The sequence below is a fragment of the Pleurodeles waltl genome, chromosome 7, assembly GCF_031143425.1.
Source record: "Pleurodeles waltl isolate 20211129_DDA chromosome 7, aPleWal1.hap1.20221129, whole genome shotgun sequence".
Taxonomy (NCBI): domain Eukaryota; kingdom Metazoa; phylum Chordata; class Amphibia; order Caudata; family Salamandridae; genus Pleurodeles; species Pleurodeles waltl.
In genome coordinates, this window is record NC_090446.1 from 1,058,701,740 (window position 1) to 1,058,719,646 (window position 17,907).

A 17,907-nucleotide genomic window follows, 5' to 3' on the forward strand; every position below is an offset into this window, starting at 1 on the left:
TATTATATGAAAAATGGCAAGTTCATCCAAATTAGATAAAGTTAAGATTTATGATTCATCTAATCCTTCACAAACACTTAATATGAATTGCATCTTGCAGATCATCAAAACTACAGATCTTTTTTCCATGAAGCTGAGGGCCTGATTTAGATTTTGGCGGAATTGGTTGCGCTGTTGTTTTTCTGTCAGATAATCTCTCCCCAAATAGGCAGTCCGCCCATTCTTTTTAGATGCTAGTGGGCCCATAGATGAAAGTTCGTCAGCAAACCTCCATAATTTGACACCTGCATCGACAGCATTGTAGGCAAAAGCAACTGGTGGTGAGACCACAGCCAGTTTTTCCAGCTGGGGCAATCCCAATGTACCTTCCCGCCGACATAATTGTGGCAGATAAACCTCCACACCTGAGTTGATGGAATTCAAGGCATATAAAGTTGAAACATACCTTTTTTGACTTTTCACTCTCCTTGCCGCCTTGAATCCGACTGTACAAATCCTACTGCACCACAATGAAAATTAACCCCGTCATAGCCGGAACTGGAAGTAAGTGACTGTTTTACCTGTTACCATCAGAACTGTCTGTGTACATTAGCTCTGGACTCGTGCATTTTTCAAAACTACCTGCAAGCAATAGTACAATAATGGGCAATGAATATGTGGGTAATGTGGTAGTTTAGAGAACTAACAGAAACACACCTTAACATTTTATTTACACTTAACAATTTACTCCAAACTGCCTTCATGCTAATGGACACCTACGCAAAAAGTCACATTAATCCCAAATTCAAAATGTGTCCATACAGGTATGTTTAATCACTTTCCCTAAACTACCAAATCAGATATATATACATTACACATTATTAGCACTGCATAAATCTAAGACCATGTAGTAATTGCACTACACAATGCAAAAAGTGGGTTAACAAGAAATGTACCTTTATTGCCACCTCTAAACTTAAAACATATCGTATATGTATTAATGTCACATTTTCCCTTGTCTAGTGCATTTTCTGTAAATCCTTAGATTTGATTTAAAGTGTTTTTTCCAGTCTATATACATGTGTCTTTTTTATTAACACTTACCATTTTTAGATAAAAACACCTGCATTCACAAGTTACAAAAATATAAACATGTTTAATTTTGGTGTAAGTGTCTATTATCATGATGAATGTTTGCACCACCAAAATTAACATGTCCATTACAAATGTTCATCATTAATGTATGCACTATACAAATATGTTAAAAATAAAACCTGTGTTTGTTACTGTTATAAATGAAATTAGGTTCATCTTATTCACATTTGTATTAATAACATTATCATCAATCAATTACTGTTAATTTGAAAATAATGTCAGGACAAAGTTTGTGAAAATAAATGATAATGTATTCAATACATGTGAAACATCTCTCAGAATCACTGAAGTAACAAAAAATAATAAGGATTGTCCATCAAATATGTGGTTACATAATTTGGTCTTCTGGCCCAGAACTTGCCTTCTAATGCCACTGCTAAGGACAACATCCTCAGTGAGCGGCATCTGGTGGACAGAGCAGGTACCTCAGTGATCGTTCTTGGGAGGGGTGGGTTTGGATTTCTAAGGGGTCAGAGACAGGTAGGCAGTAAAAGCGAGTGGAGGAGAAGAGATAGAAGGGGTGTCAGACGATGGGGTTTGTAAGGTAGAGGGAGCTAGAGTTGGTGTTGTGTATCTGTCTGTCTGTTTTGCAGGTGCATATGGGTCTGGTGTATGTGGAGTATGTTTGGGAGTGTGTTTCTTTGAACGTGTGTGGTGTTCAAAGAGTGTGTGCGTTTGGTCGGTGTTGATGTGTGTGATTTTCTGTGAGTGTGTTTGGATGAGTGTGCTGTTGAGCTGGTTGGTGTGCTTATGGTGCGTGCGTCCGTATGTGTTGGAGAGGCATGTGTGTCTGGTGTACGTTTGGATGTGTGTTGTTTTGTAGGCGCTGTGTACTCTGGTGATTGTGAGCATGTGGGTTTGGTAAGTGTTGTTTTGCATGCATGTATGTGTGCATGTGGCTGTGTTTGGATGAGTGTGATGTTGAGGTGGATAATGTGGTTGTGGTGCTTGTGGGTATGCGGGTGGATATGAGTGTGGTGTTGGTGCATGTGGTTGTGGGTGTGGTGGTGGTGGTTGGTGTGGTGGTTGTTGTGGTGCCTGTGGATATAGTGTCAGTAGTCTAAGTAGTATGTTTCTGTTGGATGGGTGTATGTTTGTGTTTCATGGTGTGTTTGTCTTTATGGAAGGGTGTGCTGCTTTTATATGTGGTTGCATGCAAGGAAGAAAGTGTGCTTGGGATTGGGTAGGAGTTGGAATTTGAGATGAGAAAGGGTAAGATGCCTCTGAAGATAAAGATGAGCTGGTGAGCTCCATGTCAGTCCCCTCACCCTCTATGCCACTGTGTCCATCAGTGTCTGATGTTTCTCCACCTGACACACAGTGGCCAGTTGCTTCCCAGCCTTCCTAGCTAATGTCTCCTTCCCCTGGTCCCGAAGATGCTCAAAAGACACATAGAATATTTTAAATATATCTGTTCAAAACAAAATGATCACAAGGTTATTCTACAAAACATTTCCTAATTTCAAATTTCCACCTGCTTTCCATTACCCCATACATGCAGGGAACATATTATGAACCCATTTGTCCATGTTTTTGTAAATTACCATCATTAGTCCCATTTCTTTTAAGATCATTTCTCTTAAACACTTCAATGTTTCATGGAATTGTTTAACACCTCCGAATGATACAGATTGGTTGTTTTGAATAGTGAGCTCATGTCACAAAAGTAAATATCTAGCAAGAAACCTTTGTACCATGTACATTGTCCATCTGCAAAAAGACCCTTTCAATAACTTCTCACGTTGGGAGGACTGGCTGAGCTAGACTTCAAATGCCTTTCAGGTCCAGCATGGTAGGTCCTCCAACCTCTTGCAAGCAATGGTTGCTGCGCCACTTGTAGACTCCGAGGGTCTGCACCTTTTTGGAGATGCCTCTTCATGTCATCTTTTTCTGATGGGCATTGATCTGTATTGACCTGTATGGATACGGAAAAAGAAAGGAAAAAACATTTTGTGATGTTTTGTTTGTCTGTATTACTATAACACAATTTTGTAAAATCTATTTAAAAAATTTCTAAATAGTACAGAATATTTAAAAAAAATAGTATTCACCAGGAAATACTAATTTGTAGTGACCTGTTGAGTACCCTCATAACTTTTAATATCACCATTTTACAAACCCAGGCCACAAGCATCATCTAGGCTAGGGGTATGAAACATTTCCTGCAGGGAGAGCTACTTCTGATCAGTACAAATCATTGTAAGCTACTGAAGGCTAAACAACTTGGACATTGTTAGCACACATACCCACGCCTAGCTTCATTGGCTTAATGCCTAATGTTTTAAGAGCAAGATACAATGGTTAGAACCACATACTATGACTAAGGGCAGTATGGAAGGCCTGCCATGTGTGTAAGTGAGAGCACAGTATTTGGTGATGTATGAACAAGTGTATGCAGGAATGGGACATATGTGTATGGGTGACTAAGAGCCTGTGTCATGTCTACTTACAGCACAGCACACACTTTTCCCCATATGTGGCACCATTACATTTATAATACATACATATACTCATTAGTTAGACAATGGGATACATTTAAAAAAACAGACAAGTTCATATCTTCAACTTTTTTTCGTGCACTTTACATTTCTCTCACTTGGACATATGGCTGTAATTTTCAACTATATTTATGGCACATTTTCTACTGGCCACTGGAAGTAAGGGGCATGCAGTTTGTAAATGGTAAATTTTGAATTGTGAGTAGACTGAAATGAAAACTCATCTTATTTATTCAGATAACCTTTATTTGAATTTACAGGCATTTAAAAACATTGCTAAACATTATTTTGTTCCCAGCCAAATTAATGAGTTGACTAAACACCAATTGCCACACTTCACTCATGAACTAAAAGGGCCAATTTAACCTTTGTTATTAAAAAACAAACAAGTTAGAAATACATTTTCCCTTGAAACATATACCTGTTTCCCGTGCAGATGGATGTACAGGGACAGGACCTCCATTGTCAGCAGTTCTAACTACTCTCCTGAAATGTTAGAGGCCCTGTCATTTGCTTTACCTGGCATTGTGGCTCCCTGAGGTCAACAAAAGTGGAAGAAATGTTGGCGACAGTGTCAGAAGCAATTGAACTTTTTTCGTAACACTGCATACATGTATACAATGTATGCAATTGTCAATGGAGAATGTTACACCTACTACGCTGTCTATTTCCACCGACGGACGTTGGATTGCAAATGGTCTGACGGCAAGGTCAGGCAGCTGCCGTCTTAGAATGTGAACCAGTGTATTTTTAAATGTTAAGTGTGTCACCACTACTCAAAATAGTGGCTAGTTACTGTTTGTTACTGTTTTTTTTATAAGATGTAAAAGGATAATGTGAGGCATCACTGTGTTTAAATGTGACAGTGATGCAGTTTATTTTATATAAAATTAAAAACTTTGCCGGCCCACAGATTCCCTACCATGTACCATATCCCCACTACCCTGTGCCCTTGAGCCAGTGTGCCCAATCCCACTTTGTCCTGGCTGAACTGGAGGTTGTAGTGGTGTTCGCCAAGCAGCAGCCAGGACTGGGGGACCCAAAACTGGGGTGTTGTTCCTTTGGACACAGGAATTTGAGGTGTCAATTGGCTGAGGTATTGTAAGAGGTGGGGTGGGAGGTGTATGTGTGGGCTGAGTGTGACTCACTGGAGCTGTCTGCCCAGACGGACCAGGATGTTCCACATCATCTGGACTTGCAGGAGTGAAGCACTCTCTGAAGGCTTGATCCTGGGCAGGAGTGGAGGTATCCTCAGTGGCAGATGGTTGTCCACATACTCTGGGTGTAGAACCTAATTTGAATTGCAAAACAACTAAAATGATTAAATTGTTATTTATAGTGTGTTTAGACCTTTCAATGTTTTTTTGGCTAGTATCCATACATTATAAATTACACACATGCAAACTTAAACAAAAAAGCATTTGAAGAGATGCCCTGAAAAGAAAAAGGTTTCTTAGGAAGTTTACTTAAAGGATACCACATATTCAACCCAACTTGGCATAGAGGAGAAATTAGAAGCTAACCATTTCAAGGCCTAGCAGGGTAGAATTCAGACTATTTTTCAACTTAGGAGGATTATTGGCATTGGTATAAGAAATTTGCTAGGTACAATTATTATCATATTATCATTACTACTTATATTCTGCATACAACATATTATGATATAAATTCTTTAAGTCAAGATAATGTGAGTTGTGAAACCAATTGCATCACTTCTATGAAATAACAAGAAAGTGGCAGCATACAAAATTACATTGAGTAATCCTGTTTTATTCATTGTATAAAATGTGGTTTGAGAAATGGCTGACATTTTGACATACATGCATATATGAAAGAAACGCGAGAACGACTAACTTCACACTGCAATCATATTTTTCATGTACAAAAACAAGGCATCATGGTACTTGTAGTCCTTTCAATGTGACATTGCCAACACTTGTAAAATTGTAAGTTGAACATTGATCAAATCCAAAAAACTTAAATTCTTTCTGTGTGTCTTGCATGTCACATTCTTTCATATGTACCACAATGGGAAATCTATCATCATTGTGTTTGATGGGTCTCCAATGTTCTCCAATCCTAATTTTAAGTGGGCGGATGGTGCTCCCTATATACATACGATTACATTTACAAATCAACATATAAATAACATAACTCGTATTGCAATTAATAAACGTATGTATTGGAGATCTCTTATTGCCTGTCATTCCTCCAAAATCTCTTTGTCCCTGGCATGCCCATCTACACACGTTACAGTTACCACACTTGAAAAAGCCTCTACGTTCTTGATCTAACCAACTCATATTGGTATGTAAACTAGGGTAACTAGGACATAAAATATTACTAAGAGTTTTACCTTTACGGTAAGCAACAGCTGGCCTTTTGTCAAGATATTTTTTAAGAATAGCGTCTTGCATTAAAATATGCCAATACTTTTTCATACTTTTCAGTAATAATATAGAACTATCAGTATAGTTAACAATTATCCGCATCTGTTGTTCCTGTGGCACTCTTTTCTGTTTATCTTAAAGTGTACTGTCCCGAGTTATATTCTGTATTCTGCGTACAGAGTCATCCACAATTTTATTTTTATAGCCTCTGGATATAAACCTTCTTCTTATGTCTTCTATACATGATTCAAAGTGTTCATCTAAACTACTGTTCCTCCTTGCACGGATCATTTCTCCAAATGGTATTGCACTTATTTGACTAGCTGGGTGAGCACTTGTAGCATGAAAAAGTGAGTTACATGATGTCGATTTTCTAAATAGTTTACTTTCAATTCTATTCACTTTTATGAATAATTTTACATTGAGGAATTCGATGTTAGTAACACTATAGTGGTAAGTAAATCTCATATTCACACTGTTACTATTTAAATAGTTACAAAATGCCTGTAAGCTAGTCAAGGTACCTGTCCATAGTAAAAGACAATTGTCTATGTATCTCCCCCAATAGAGGATGTATGTATGCCATTCCAATGCTCCAGGTCCCCCAAGCCACGTTTCCTCGAACCATCCCATGAATAAATTTGCATATGATGGCGAAAAATTGGACCCCATAGCGACACCTTGTTTCTGTCAAAACCATTTGTTTTTAAAAAGAAAAAAGTTATTTTGCAAGATTATATCCATCATCTCAATCAACATCTTGGTATGTTCTGATAGACTCGCCGATCTTTTGCCTAACATATGTGTTATAGCCTGTAATCCAGAATCATGTTTGATATTAATATATAAAGTTTCCACATCTAGAGTCACCAAGTATGTATTGGGTTCCCATACTATATCATTCAACATACCTAATAGATGTTTTGTATCCCGAATATACGATGGCATGTTGTATACAAAGGGCTGCAGTAATACATCAATGAATTCTGCTACTCTTTCAGTGGGGCCTCCTATCCCAGATACAATAGGTCTCCCGGGTAGAAAAGCAAGATTCGTATGTATTTTTGGTAAAGAATAAATACATGGAAACTTCGGACGATTTACTTGTAAGTATTTATATTCATCTATGTCTATATTACCTTTTTCAACCCACTCACGAAGTCTTTGGTTGATCAAGATGACCAGGACATATATGGGATTCATTTTCACTTTCTCATAATACATCTCATTATTAAGTTGTGCATAGATTTCATTCTCATATTCATGTCTGTTAAGGATTACTACATTGCCCCCCTTATCAGCTCTTTTGATTATTATATCCTTATCTGTCCGAAGGGATTGTAGTGCCTCATACTGTCCATAATCTAAATTAGAATTTTTCTTATGTTTTTTATCTGATAAGAATTTGTTATTCAGGTCCTCGTTCACTAGTTTGTAAAATACCTCTATATTACTATCTATAGACACCCTCGGTGTCCAAACTGATTTCTGCTTCAAACCTCTACTTATATGGGTATCTGCAGCAATATTTAAATCTTGTAGGACCCTAGACATGGTAGCAGGAGATTCTTCTTGCTCTGTGATTGATAAAATTGCCGCTGTGTCTCTAATAACTTGTATCGAAAGTGTACTCATAACTTTAGTTTGTTGTTTACTTGTCCCAATGTCAGGGTTTATAGAATTCAACTCAAAATGTTTCTTTAATTTTAATTTTCTCACAAACTTGAAGAGATCTATCTTAGATTGACAAATGTTTCCCTGGCTTTTAGGACAAAATCCTAATCCTTTGTTTAAAAGACTAAGGGGGTTATTACAACTTTGGAGGAGGTGTTAATCTGTCCCAAAAGTGACGGTAAAGTGACGGATATACCACCAGCCGTATTACAAGTCCATTATAACCTATGGAACTCGTAATACGGCTGGTGGTATATCCGTCACTTTACCGTCACTTTTGGGACGGATTAACACCTCCTCCAAAATTGTAATAACCCCCTAAGTTCATCTTTAGTTAATTGTCCGTCTGATTTATTTATAACAATATTTGTAAGATCAGAGTCTACATTCATGTCTTCCTGTGCCACAATCTTGTCTTCATACCCGTATCTTTTTCGGGTATGTTTTCTACACTGGCCTCTCCTTGTTTTGCCTGGAAGGAACAAACATATTGTTCACCACAGGTCCATATCTGCTGATGGGATAAGTAGCAATGACATGCAATCTATAAATATGATACATAGTATTGTTTACACAAACAACACATAAAAATGAGCGCCTCACACACAAAATGAATGTCTGATCCCCTTATCTCTAGGAGTTTCATGCATTTGAAACAGATAGATTAAAAAAAAAAGAAATTGTGGTAGCTAAATAGATGGTACATACCACTGCAAACAGGTAAAGGTTGTTACTGAAAATATGAAAAAAGGAGAAGGCCCACTTTGGCTAATGTATGAATTAGGAGGAAAATGTGCAGAATCGTACATGACCAGAAAGGAACACAGGTCTAAAATGTTAATGATGTCCAATTAGAGAGCCCAGGATAGAGAGGATGAAGGGGTGCAAGGACAGGAACAAGCAGAAACATTTATTCATAATGTAGTTGGATGTAGAAGGCCATAGAAAGTTTGAGCCATAACTTGATAACACACGCACAGGGAGGGTGCACATTCCGATCCACGTTCACAAGGGAAAGCGTACACCATTGTGGTTTTGGAAAGGTAACACAATAAGCTTTGATGCTTGAAGGCCAGCAGCTGTGCAAGGGAGGACAGACAGAAATGTTTCCAAGCGTGGAGTTGGCTGAGGAAGGACGTACTGATAGGCTTCAGAACGTGAGATCAAAAGGCACTGTGGTTATTACAAATGTGTCCATGACAGATGTGTAACCTTCGCTTTTCTGTAAATGCGTAATTAGATGCTTTCCCAAGGAGAAATGTGGCTTTGTGCTAACGTAAATAGAGATAACAATGTACCAAGCAAACGCTTAAATCAAAATGCATGACAAGTGTTAAGACGCATTCAATTCAAGGTATCATGAGCATATGAAAGAAGCTGTTTGTACCAACAAAGTTGGGTGTGGTATCAGTCTGAGAGCTGTGCTGCCCTCCCGGCCGTTATTCATAAATGCTCATATTATTTGCCCAACAGAGTTGTGTCATTCTTTCATTTCCTGACCCTACAACATCTGGCGTAGCGAGCCAGGAGCTATCTTCTCTTTCCCGGACTGCGGCTGAAGGAGGCACCGCCTGCACTGCTTGAATAGAACACTGTACGCAACAAACAGGTGAGCATACACCTGCCTATTCAAACAGGCAGTTGGGGATTCCAGATGTTGCTGTCCTAAAGGGGGAAGAGAGGTTGGGCTTCGTACCTTTTTATTTTTTAATTGCTTGATTCTTTTGGCACCTATAATATGAGGAAATGCATGCATGATTTATGTGGGGTTTAAATGCAATGTTATGTTGTTATGCTAACAATTAACTGTGGTTTCCCGGTCAGACCAGAAGACTAGCTAGGGGGTTTAAATGCAATATTGTGTTGGTATGCTACAAATGAATTGTGATTTCCCGGTTAGACCGGAAGACTAGCTAGTGCAACAGACAGCAGTGCATTACCCAGAGGGCAACACCTGGAAGAGACATTCATTTGGGAATGCCTATCAGATCTTCTGGCTTGATCCAGAGGGTCAGTGTAGAAGTAGTGAGGTGGACCGAGTAACAAGTGTGAAGTCTGACATGGTAAGAGATGGTCACTTTACCAGCGCCGGCAGGTCAGACGCCCGGTTCACCAAATTCCCAGATTTAACACAACTGGAAGGCGTCTTTGAGGGAGAGCGACCAAGGCTGAGATTTCAGTGGGAAGTATGACATTTCCGTAAGGGGACAACCTGATGGTTGGTGTCAGTTGACTTTGTCCTGAGCACGGTCAGACCCATGGTTGCAAACCTGAAAAGCGCAACAGTAACAAGTGGATACATTGTATGAGTAATGAGGGAGAAAGAGGATAAAAAGAGTACAGTGTTTTACAATCATAAGGGTCAGTTTATGAAGAAATGACAGATATAAGTGAGGAGGAGAGGGTGCAAGATCTCTGCTATATTTTTGACATACCAATAGACACCCCTCAAGTGTCCCGTAAGTGGGGAATAATTAGTGTAGATAAAAGCACAGGGGAGCAAAATAAACAATCACAAAGTATGTGAAGATTGATAACAAATCCCTATGAGTGAGGTTGATGATTCTATGTGGCAGGAAACAGATACCATTGAGTTAAAAATAGTATGTAAATGGGCTCACGGGCAACCCCCATGCCCATGCAACACCCGCGGTTTGAAATACAAGTAGTTATCTACATACATGACAACGTTAAAACACGCATTGCGTCAGGTACTAATCCGCTCAGACACCCCATAAATTCAACCCCCCCAGACATCACCAAAGAAGAGGTGTTGCACAGATTGGCGATAAGTATGGCTGATGTTCACCAATTCGGTCTCACAACAATATATGTAAAGTCAGGTAACACTGAGTAAGACTGTCCCTGTACATCACTGCTATAGGTCAGTAACAGTGGTAAAGGTAAATACACATTAAAAGAGACAAGAACTGAAAAGAAAGACACAGCACAGCAGACAGACTGCAAGAGGTACGCATAGGAAACACCCGTCCTGTGGGGACCATGGATACCCCTCTGGACCATATGATAAGGCCAGCCAAATCATCGCTCCCCAGCTCAGTTCCGTCATCAACAGCTCCTCTGAGACCGCCACCTTCCCAGATTTTGGAAACACGCCGAAGTCAACGCCTTGCTCAAAAAACCCAAAGCAGACCCCGAAGACCTCACAAACTACTGACCTATCTCTCTACTCCACTTCCCCGTGAAGGTCATAGAGAAGATAGTCAACAAACAACTGTCCCGCTTCCTGGAGAACATACTCGACGTCTCCCAGTCTGGATTCCGCAAAAACCTCAGCACCGAGACCGCCCTCATCGCCTGCACTGACATCAGGACAAGGGTGAAACCGTCGCCCTCATTCTTCTCGACCTCTCCGCAGTCTTTGACACGTATGCCACCAAACCCTTCGCGCACGCCTCTTCAATGCCGGAATTCACCACAAAGCCCTGGACTGGCTCACCTCCTTTGTCTCTGAAAGAACCCAAAGAGTTCGCCTCCCTCCATTCCGGTCGAAAGCCACCAAGACCATATGTGGAGTCCCCCAAGGATCCTCACTCAGCCCCACCCACTTCAATATCTACATGGCTCCGCTCGCCAGCATCGTCCGCCCCCACATCCTCAAAATCATTTCCTACGCCGACGACACCCAGCTCATCCTCTCCCTCGCGAGGAACCCCTCTACCGCCAAGAACAACCTCCACACTGGACTCTTCGCCATCGCTAATTGGATGACAGCAAGCCACCTCAAACTGAACTCAGGAAAAACTGAGAACATCATCTTCGGACCCAACAAGACAGCATGGAACGACTCATGGTGGCCTGCTACCCTAGGACCACCCCCGACACCCATCTCCCACGCACGCAATCTCGGCTTCATACTAGAGTCGTTTCTTTCCATTACTCAGCAAGTCAACGCCATATCATCCTCTTGCTTCAACACCCTCCGTATGCTATGCAAGACCTTCAAGTGGATTCCAATAGAAACCAGAAGAACGGTCACCCACGCTCTCGTCAGCAGCAGACTGGACTAAGGTAACGCCCTCTATGCAGGGACCACAGCCAAGCTTCAGAGAAAACTCCAGCGCATCCAGAACACCGCTGCATGTCTTATCCTCAACCTCCCTCACCACGAACACATCTCCGCCCACCTCAGATCCCTACACTGGCTGCCCATCAGCAAAAGGATTGTCTTCAAAATCTTAATCCACGCTCACAAATCCCTCTACGACACCGGAGCGGCCTACCTCAATGAATGACTTAGCTTCCACATCCCAACCCGCCAGCTCCGCTCTGCCGACCTCACCCTCGCAACAGTCCCCCAGATCCAACGCACCGCCTCCGGCGACAGATCCTTCTCCCATCTTGCTGCCAAAACCTGGAACTCCCTCCCCACCAACCTACGCAAGACCCAGAACCTCCTAGCCTTCAGAAAGCGCCTCAAAACATGGCTCTTCGAGCAGTAGCACTCCCCTCCCACCCCCAGCGCCTTGAGACCCTACCGGGTGAGTAGCGCGCCTAACAAATTATTGATTGATTGATTGATAAAAACGTTCCCGTCAGATAAGAAAAGAATACTAAAATATTGTAAGCAGTGGCACAAAGGCACTGAGGATCTCGCCCAACCATGGCCAAAAGAAAGGGACATTTGATGAGCACATAGCTAAACACACATTGACTTACATTCGCTCAACGTATAAGAAAAAGAAAAGACAGAAAAGGGTAGCTATCCTGTCACTATGGCGGGTATTCTGTCATGAAAAGACAAAGGAAAAGTCAACCGCGCCCGAAGAGGTAGTGGCACAAATACAAACAGGACCCCCAGGAAAGTCTCTAGGGCAGCCCCCACCTTATGGTCTTTACCCCATCCTGCCAGCTGCAGGGTCCCAGGATCCAGTTCGGGTGGACTCTAAGGAGGAGAGGTTAGAGGCGCAGGGAGCTGAGGTGACCCCTGCTCCCATCCCATCAGGTCCTTGAGCTGACCCTGAACAGAGTGGGAGAGACAGGCTAATAAGTGATTTGCAGCACATGGTGAGACAGGCAGAGCGATCTAGGAGCCTTGTCTCCCTCTGGGTACAATAAACTACAGGGCATGTCATTCTTAGGCTTGAAGGCACATCTGCAGACACACTGAGAGAGGCAGCAGAGGAATGGATAGAAGAGGAAGAAGAATTGGAGAGAGATGTAGAGACGCCACAATATGAGGAGCCCCCGAATGGCTCACAGGTCGTAAGAGGGGCAGAAGATGATGAGGATTGGGACAATGGGTTTAATAGGAGTGCGCATGAACAAGAGGTTAACAGAAGGTTTTATACCTTTCGCCCGCGTCCTACACGAGAATTATTAATGACAGCAAGAAGTACCACAAATAAAAAAAGAGGGTCAATCCTAAAAACAAGGTCAGAATTTACACCTATGGAGATAATAGAGCAAAAGGAGGGTAGCTATTATTATCGCCCTTTCTCAGATGAATTGGTGAGGTGAACCAAAAGAGAAGGAAGGAAGCCATGGCCCGACAAGGGTCTTTTCAACCCTTTGATTTAGCAAATGATTGTATACGGCAGGGATGGGGTGACCCAGATATGTGGTACTAGACCAGATCCAAGGTTAAAGCTCAGGTCAGGAAGCCCTTAACCAAGGTAGGGATGGGATGACCCAGATTGGAAATACTCCTACATGCAACAATGCCTTGCAGTTTGGGAGCAGTATGCTATACACAAACCAACTAAAGTGACATGCGGTACTAGACCGGATCCAAGGTTAAGCCTCAGGTCAGGAAGCTCTCGACCAATAACTCAGTTGCCCCTTAATTTTAAGCGAGGGCAGGTGCCAACATATGTGCTATGGCCTCAAATGGACAAAGAGAATTTAAAGAGAGCACTGTCCCCGCTGTCTGAAGGTGCGGGAAAATGGATAGGATGCTTTGAAAAACACACTGCCGGGGTCAACCTTGCCTTAGGTGATGTCAAAAGCTTGCTCAGCTCATTAGTGGTAGACGAAGTAAACACAATTTTTGTTAGGGCAGGGTTCCCTCAAGTGACATTGATAAATGTGAAGTTTGATGGATCATCTTTTAACAATGTCTGCCAACATGTTTGGGATGCACTCCGGCGGACATATCCAGATAGACCAGACATTGTAGCCCGTATAGCAGAAAGTATAAAGCCAACTTAGGATATTGCAGAATTCATTACTAGAATGAAAGAACGATGGGTGCAGGAGGTAAGATGTAACTGGGAAAACACGGGAGGAAATACAATTTTGTTTTATAATGTATTAAAGCGAGGCCTTCTCACCGATATACAAGCAAGCTTTGATGGAGTGGTGGGAATAGAGGATAAACCATGGCCCGAAATACAGGCCCACATAGAACATTATTTTAAATGAAAACAAGAAAAGGACAAGGAAAGGACAGAACAGGCAGAAAGGGCCGCAGCTGAGCTGGTGCAACAAAAACTTAAGAAGCCCAGTACAGAAGGGGCACTCATGACTGCACAACTAACAACTGTTCCAACGCCAGTGCAGGTACAGGCACCAGGAGGACAACCAGTAAGTGATACGAGGAAGGGACAGAGAAGTTTTATAGGAGAACAAGGGTCAATACAAGTGAAAAGACAAGGAAGCTATAGGGCAGGACAACAATGTTATTATTGCGGTAAGATGGCCATTTTGCAAGAGAATGCAGAGTCAGGAAAAATTATCAGCGAATATAAGGTTGGAATACCCTGCAGGGGCAGATGAGGCCTCAACAGGTACAATGGGCGCCCCAGCAGCAAGCAATGCAGGGACCCTCGCAGGGCCCCCTAGCCCAGTGGGTTGCACCACAAGCGCTAATATCGCAGGACGAGCCCCAAAGTGTCAGCAACACTACGGGGGCAAGCACAGGTTCAGGTGGGAGGAGTAACAGTGCAAGGAGGCAACACCTTGTATGCATCACCCCAAATGTTCGGGGGAACTCCAAATCAAAATTATATCCAATGACAGAGCCCACAGATGGCCACTATGTGTCCGATACTATTGGTAACCCGCAGGTCAGATGAGGAACCCACTGTGACGGTAGCCATAGAAGGTTACCCCTACAGGTTTTAAATCGACAATGGGGCCACCAAATCATGTATAAAGGAAGGTACACTACCACTTTCTTGTAACTCAATGGACACACAAGGGTTTTCTGGGGCAGTGAGGAAGGTTCCATTCACCAAATCAGTAAGCATGATTGTGAGAGATATACAAATTGAAGGCCAGTACTATACTCCCCAGAGTCAACAGTCAGTCTTCTTGGGAGAGACCTAATGATCAAATTGAACATGACTATGTCCTTCCTGGAGGATGGGTCAATGGTATGTGACACACAAGGTGTCACAGCGAGCAGAATATTGTCCCTCATAGCTCATGAGGACCTAGGACAGCAGGTCAGAGCAGTTCCTTTCGATACAGAGGCTTTTTTGCATGGTATATATGCCTTGATAGCGCACACACCAGCGCTTCAAGGGAAAACAGTGCAGTTACCAAATGAACTGTTGTTCAGACCTTATGAGCCTGAGGATCCCATAATAGAACCTGAAATGATATTGGAAATATACGCCCTTGAAATAAGATCAACATATGACGTGCTAATGGCAGCTGATAGAAGACAGGAGATGTGGGAATCAATAATATTCACAGATCCCGGGGTTAAATTAAGAGCCATATCAGACGAATAAATATTTGATGATTGCCCATGAATTGAAACAGTCGTGTTTGAGATGGACTTTGCCATTATAGTACAGTTACAATACAGGACAGTGTCCAGACACGCACAAGACAGAACAATAATAGAGAAAGATTTGGCAAAAGTCCCAGAAGTGTTGTGGACAAAGGGACCATATGATGTGAGACTGATCAAAGGGGCTGAGACTATGAAAATTACATTGAAACCTGGAGCAATACTGCCCAGGATACGCCAGTACCCCTTGTCCGAGGAGGCAGAAGAGGGCATCCTCCCTACAATACAAGTGTTACTTGAGCTGGGAGTAATATATGAGAGGTCGACACCATGCAACACACCAATTTTTCCAATATGCAAGGCAAAGGGGGGGACTTGGAGAATGATTCAGGATGTATGCTCCCTATACTACATAGTGATACCAGAATTTTCAGTGGTACCCGACCCATCAGTCATACTGACAAACATTCCTAAAGAAGCCACATATTTTTCCATGGTCGATTTGAAAAATGCGTTTTTCAGCATTCCACTGCATTCTGACAGCCAATATTTGACTGGATTAATGTTTAGAGAGACACAATATTCCTATTGGCGTCTTCCCCAATGCTTCTGTGAGTCCCGAGCATTTTCAACAGAACAGCAAAAAAGGATTTAGCAAACATAAAATGCGAGAGTACTCTGTTACAATACGTGGATAACATTATGGTTTGCAGTGCCACTGAAGACATATGTAGAGATGACACCATTGGTCTCTGCTGCATGCTTGCAGAAAAAGGTTACAATGTGGACAAAAATAAATTGCAATATGTGCAGACAGAGTTCCACTATTTGGGACAGATAATATCTATAGATGGGAGGATGGTGACACAGGACAGAGTAGAGAGCATCAGGAACGTGTCTAAGTCCACCACCACAAAACAAATGCAGAAGTTTTTAGGACTCTGCAATTATGTAAGGCAGTGGGTATTCGATTACGCCACTCTGACCACACCACTTCTAACTGCTTTAAAGGAGTCCCAAACAAATGCAAACACAATCAACTGGACTGACGAAAGGGCGACAACTTTCCTGGAGCTAAAGAGAGCAATCACAAATGCTCCAGTGCTAGGTACACCTGATTATAATATAACATTCTACCTCTTCTGTCATTGTAATGGGATAACGATGACAGCAGTACTAACTCAAAAGACATCTATGGGACACAAACCAATTGCCTAGTACAGTGGGCTGCTAGATCCCGTCATAAAAGGACATTATCCATGTGAGCAAGCACTGGCTACAGCAGCTTTTGCAGTCCAGAAGAGCACAACCACAGTGATGGGATCACTTTTAACACTGTATGAAGAGCATTTGGTATTCACTATCTTTCAAAAGAGCAAGAGCACCCTTACAATTCAAAGTGTATCTGGATATGAAGTAATACTTTCAATACCATCCTTGCAAGTGGTTCGATGTCACACAGTTAATCCAGCAATGTTCTTTGCACACCCAGTTTCAGACGATGAACAAGTATATGACTGTGTCACTTACACCCAAAAGAAGAGAGTATGGTAGGAGAAGACCCCATTCCTGGGAACACGTTAATCTTTGTTGATGGGTCTGCTTTCATAGATCAGGACACTCGGGAGCAACCGCTGTAAAAGCCGAACAGCAGGGATCCTCTGACATCTTACAGAAAGTGAGTCAAATACCACTTCCGTCCCATTTCTCAGCACAAGCTGCAGAATTAGTGGCCATCATTGAAGTGCTGCAGCAAGCCGAAAGATTAGAGGTTACCATTTATTCGGATTCAGCATATGTCACTACCACTGTGCATTCTAGCATTCACAGGTGGGAATGGAGGGAATCTCTTAAATCTGATGGATCCCCTATAATGCATAAAGATTTATTGGCACAATTGATAAAGGCTTTACCTCTACCATCCAAGGTAGCAGTTATAAAACGTGCAGCATACACCAACCAGCAAGGCTTTGTCTCCAGGGTTAATGCCTTCGCAGACTGGGCAGCAAAAGAAGCAGCTAGAACATCTCCAAATTATAGTGAACAGGATGAACACACATTAGGGATGATGACAAGCAGACAACAGAATGCTACTGAATTACCATCCCCATATACAGAGACAGCACAATTACACTTATGCGAATTGCAAGAACAAGCACTACCTCATGAAAGGGAGCTATGGGAACAGCGAGGGTGTATACAGTCACCAACAGATTTTATCTATAGACAAGAAAGCACAGGTAAACCAGTAATGCCACAAGCTCTGTTATATACAACACCCAGGAGCAGCTACACCTCCTTCACACACTGCGAAGGAATATCTTCTTGCTAAGCTACAGACGGATTGGTTCATTCCACAATTGTCTGAAATGAATACTATGTACATTGCAGAATGTGCAGTATACCAACAATACAGCCCTAGACCCACACTAAAAGTAATTACCTCAACAATACCACGTTCGACAGATTCATTAAAAAATGTACATTTAGATTTTGTTGACGTGATTGA

General features: G+C 42.0%; 1 protein-coding gene across 4 annotated transcripts in view; it reads right to left on the reverse strand.

Annotated features, from left to right (window-relative positions):
• Positions 1-617: 617 nt before the first annotated feature.
• The window catches only part of ADAP2 (ArfGAP with dual PH domains 2), a 486,416-nt gene continuing 469,126 nt past the window's right edge, over positions 618-17,907 (reverse strand). The window contains exons 9-10 of one of the 4 annotated variants that reach the window (XM_069199980.1): positions 4,781-4,923; positions 618-3,049 (exon numbers count right to left, since the gene is read on the reverse strand). In XM_069199980.1, the coding sequence (XP_069056081.1) occupies positions 2,861-3,049; positions 4,781-4,923 (332 nt within the window). In that variant the 3' untranslated portion in view covers positions 618-2,860. The remainder of the gene's footprint in view (positions 3,050-4,780; positions 4,924-17,907) is intronic. The other 3 variants (XM_069199979.1, XM_069199977.1, XM_069199978.1) reach the window with 3 other exon arrangements.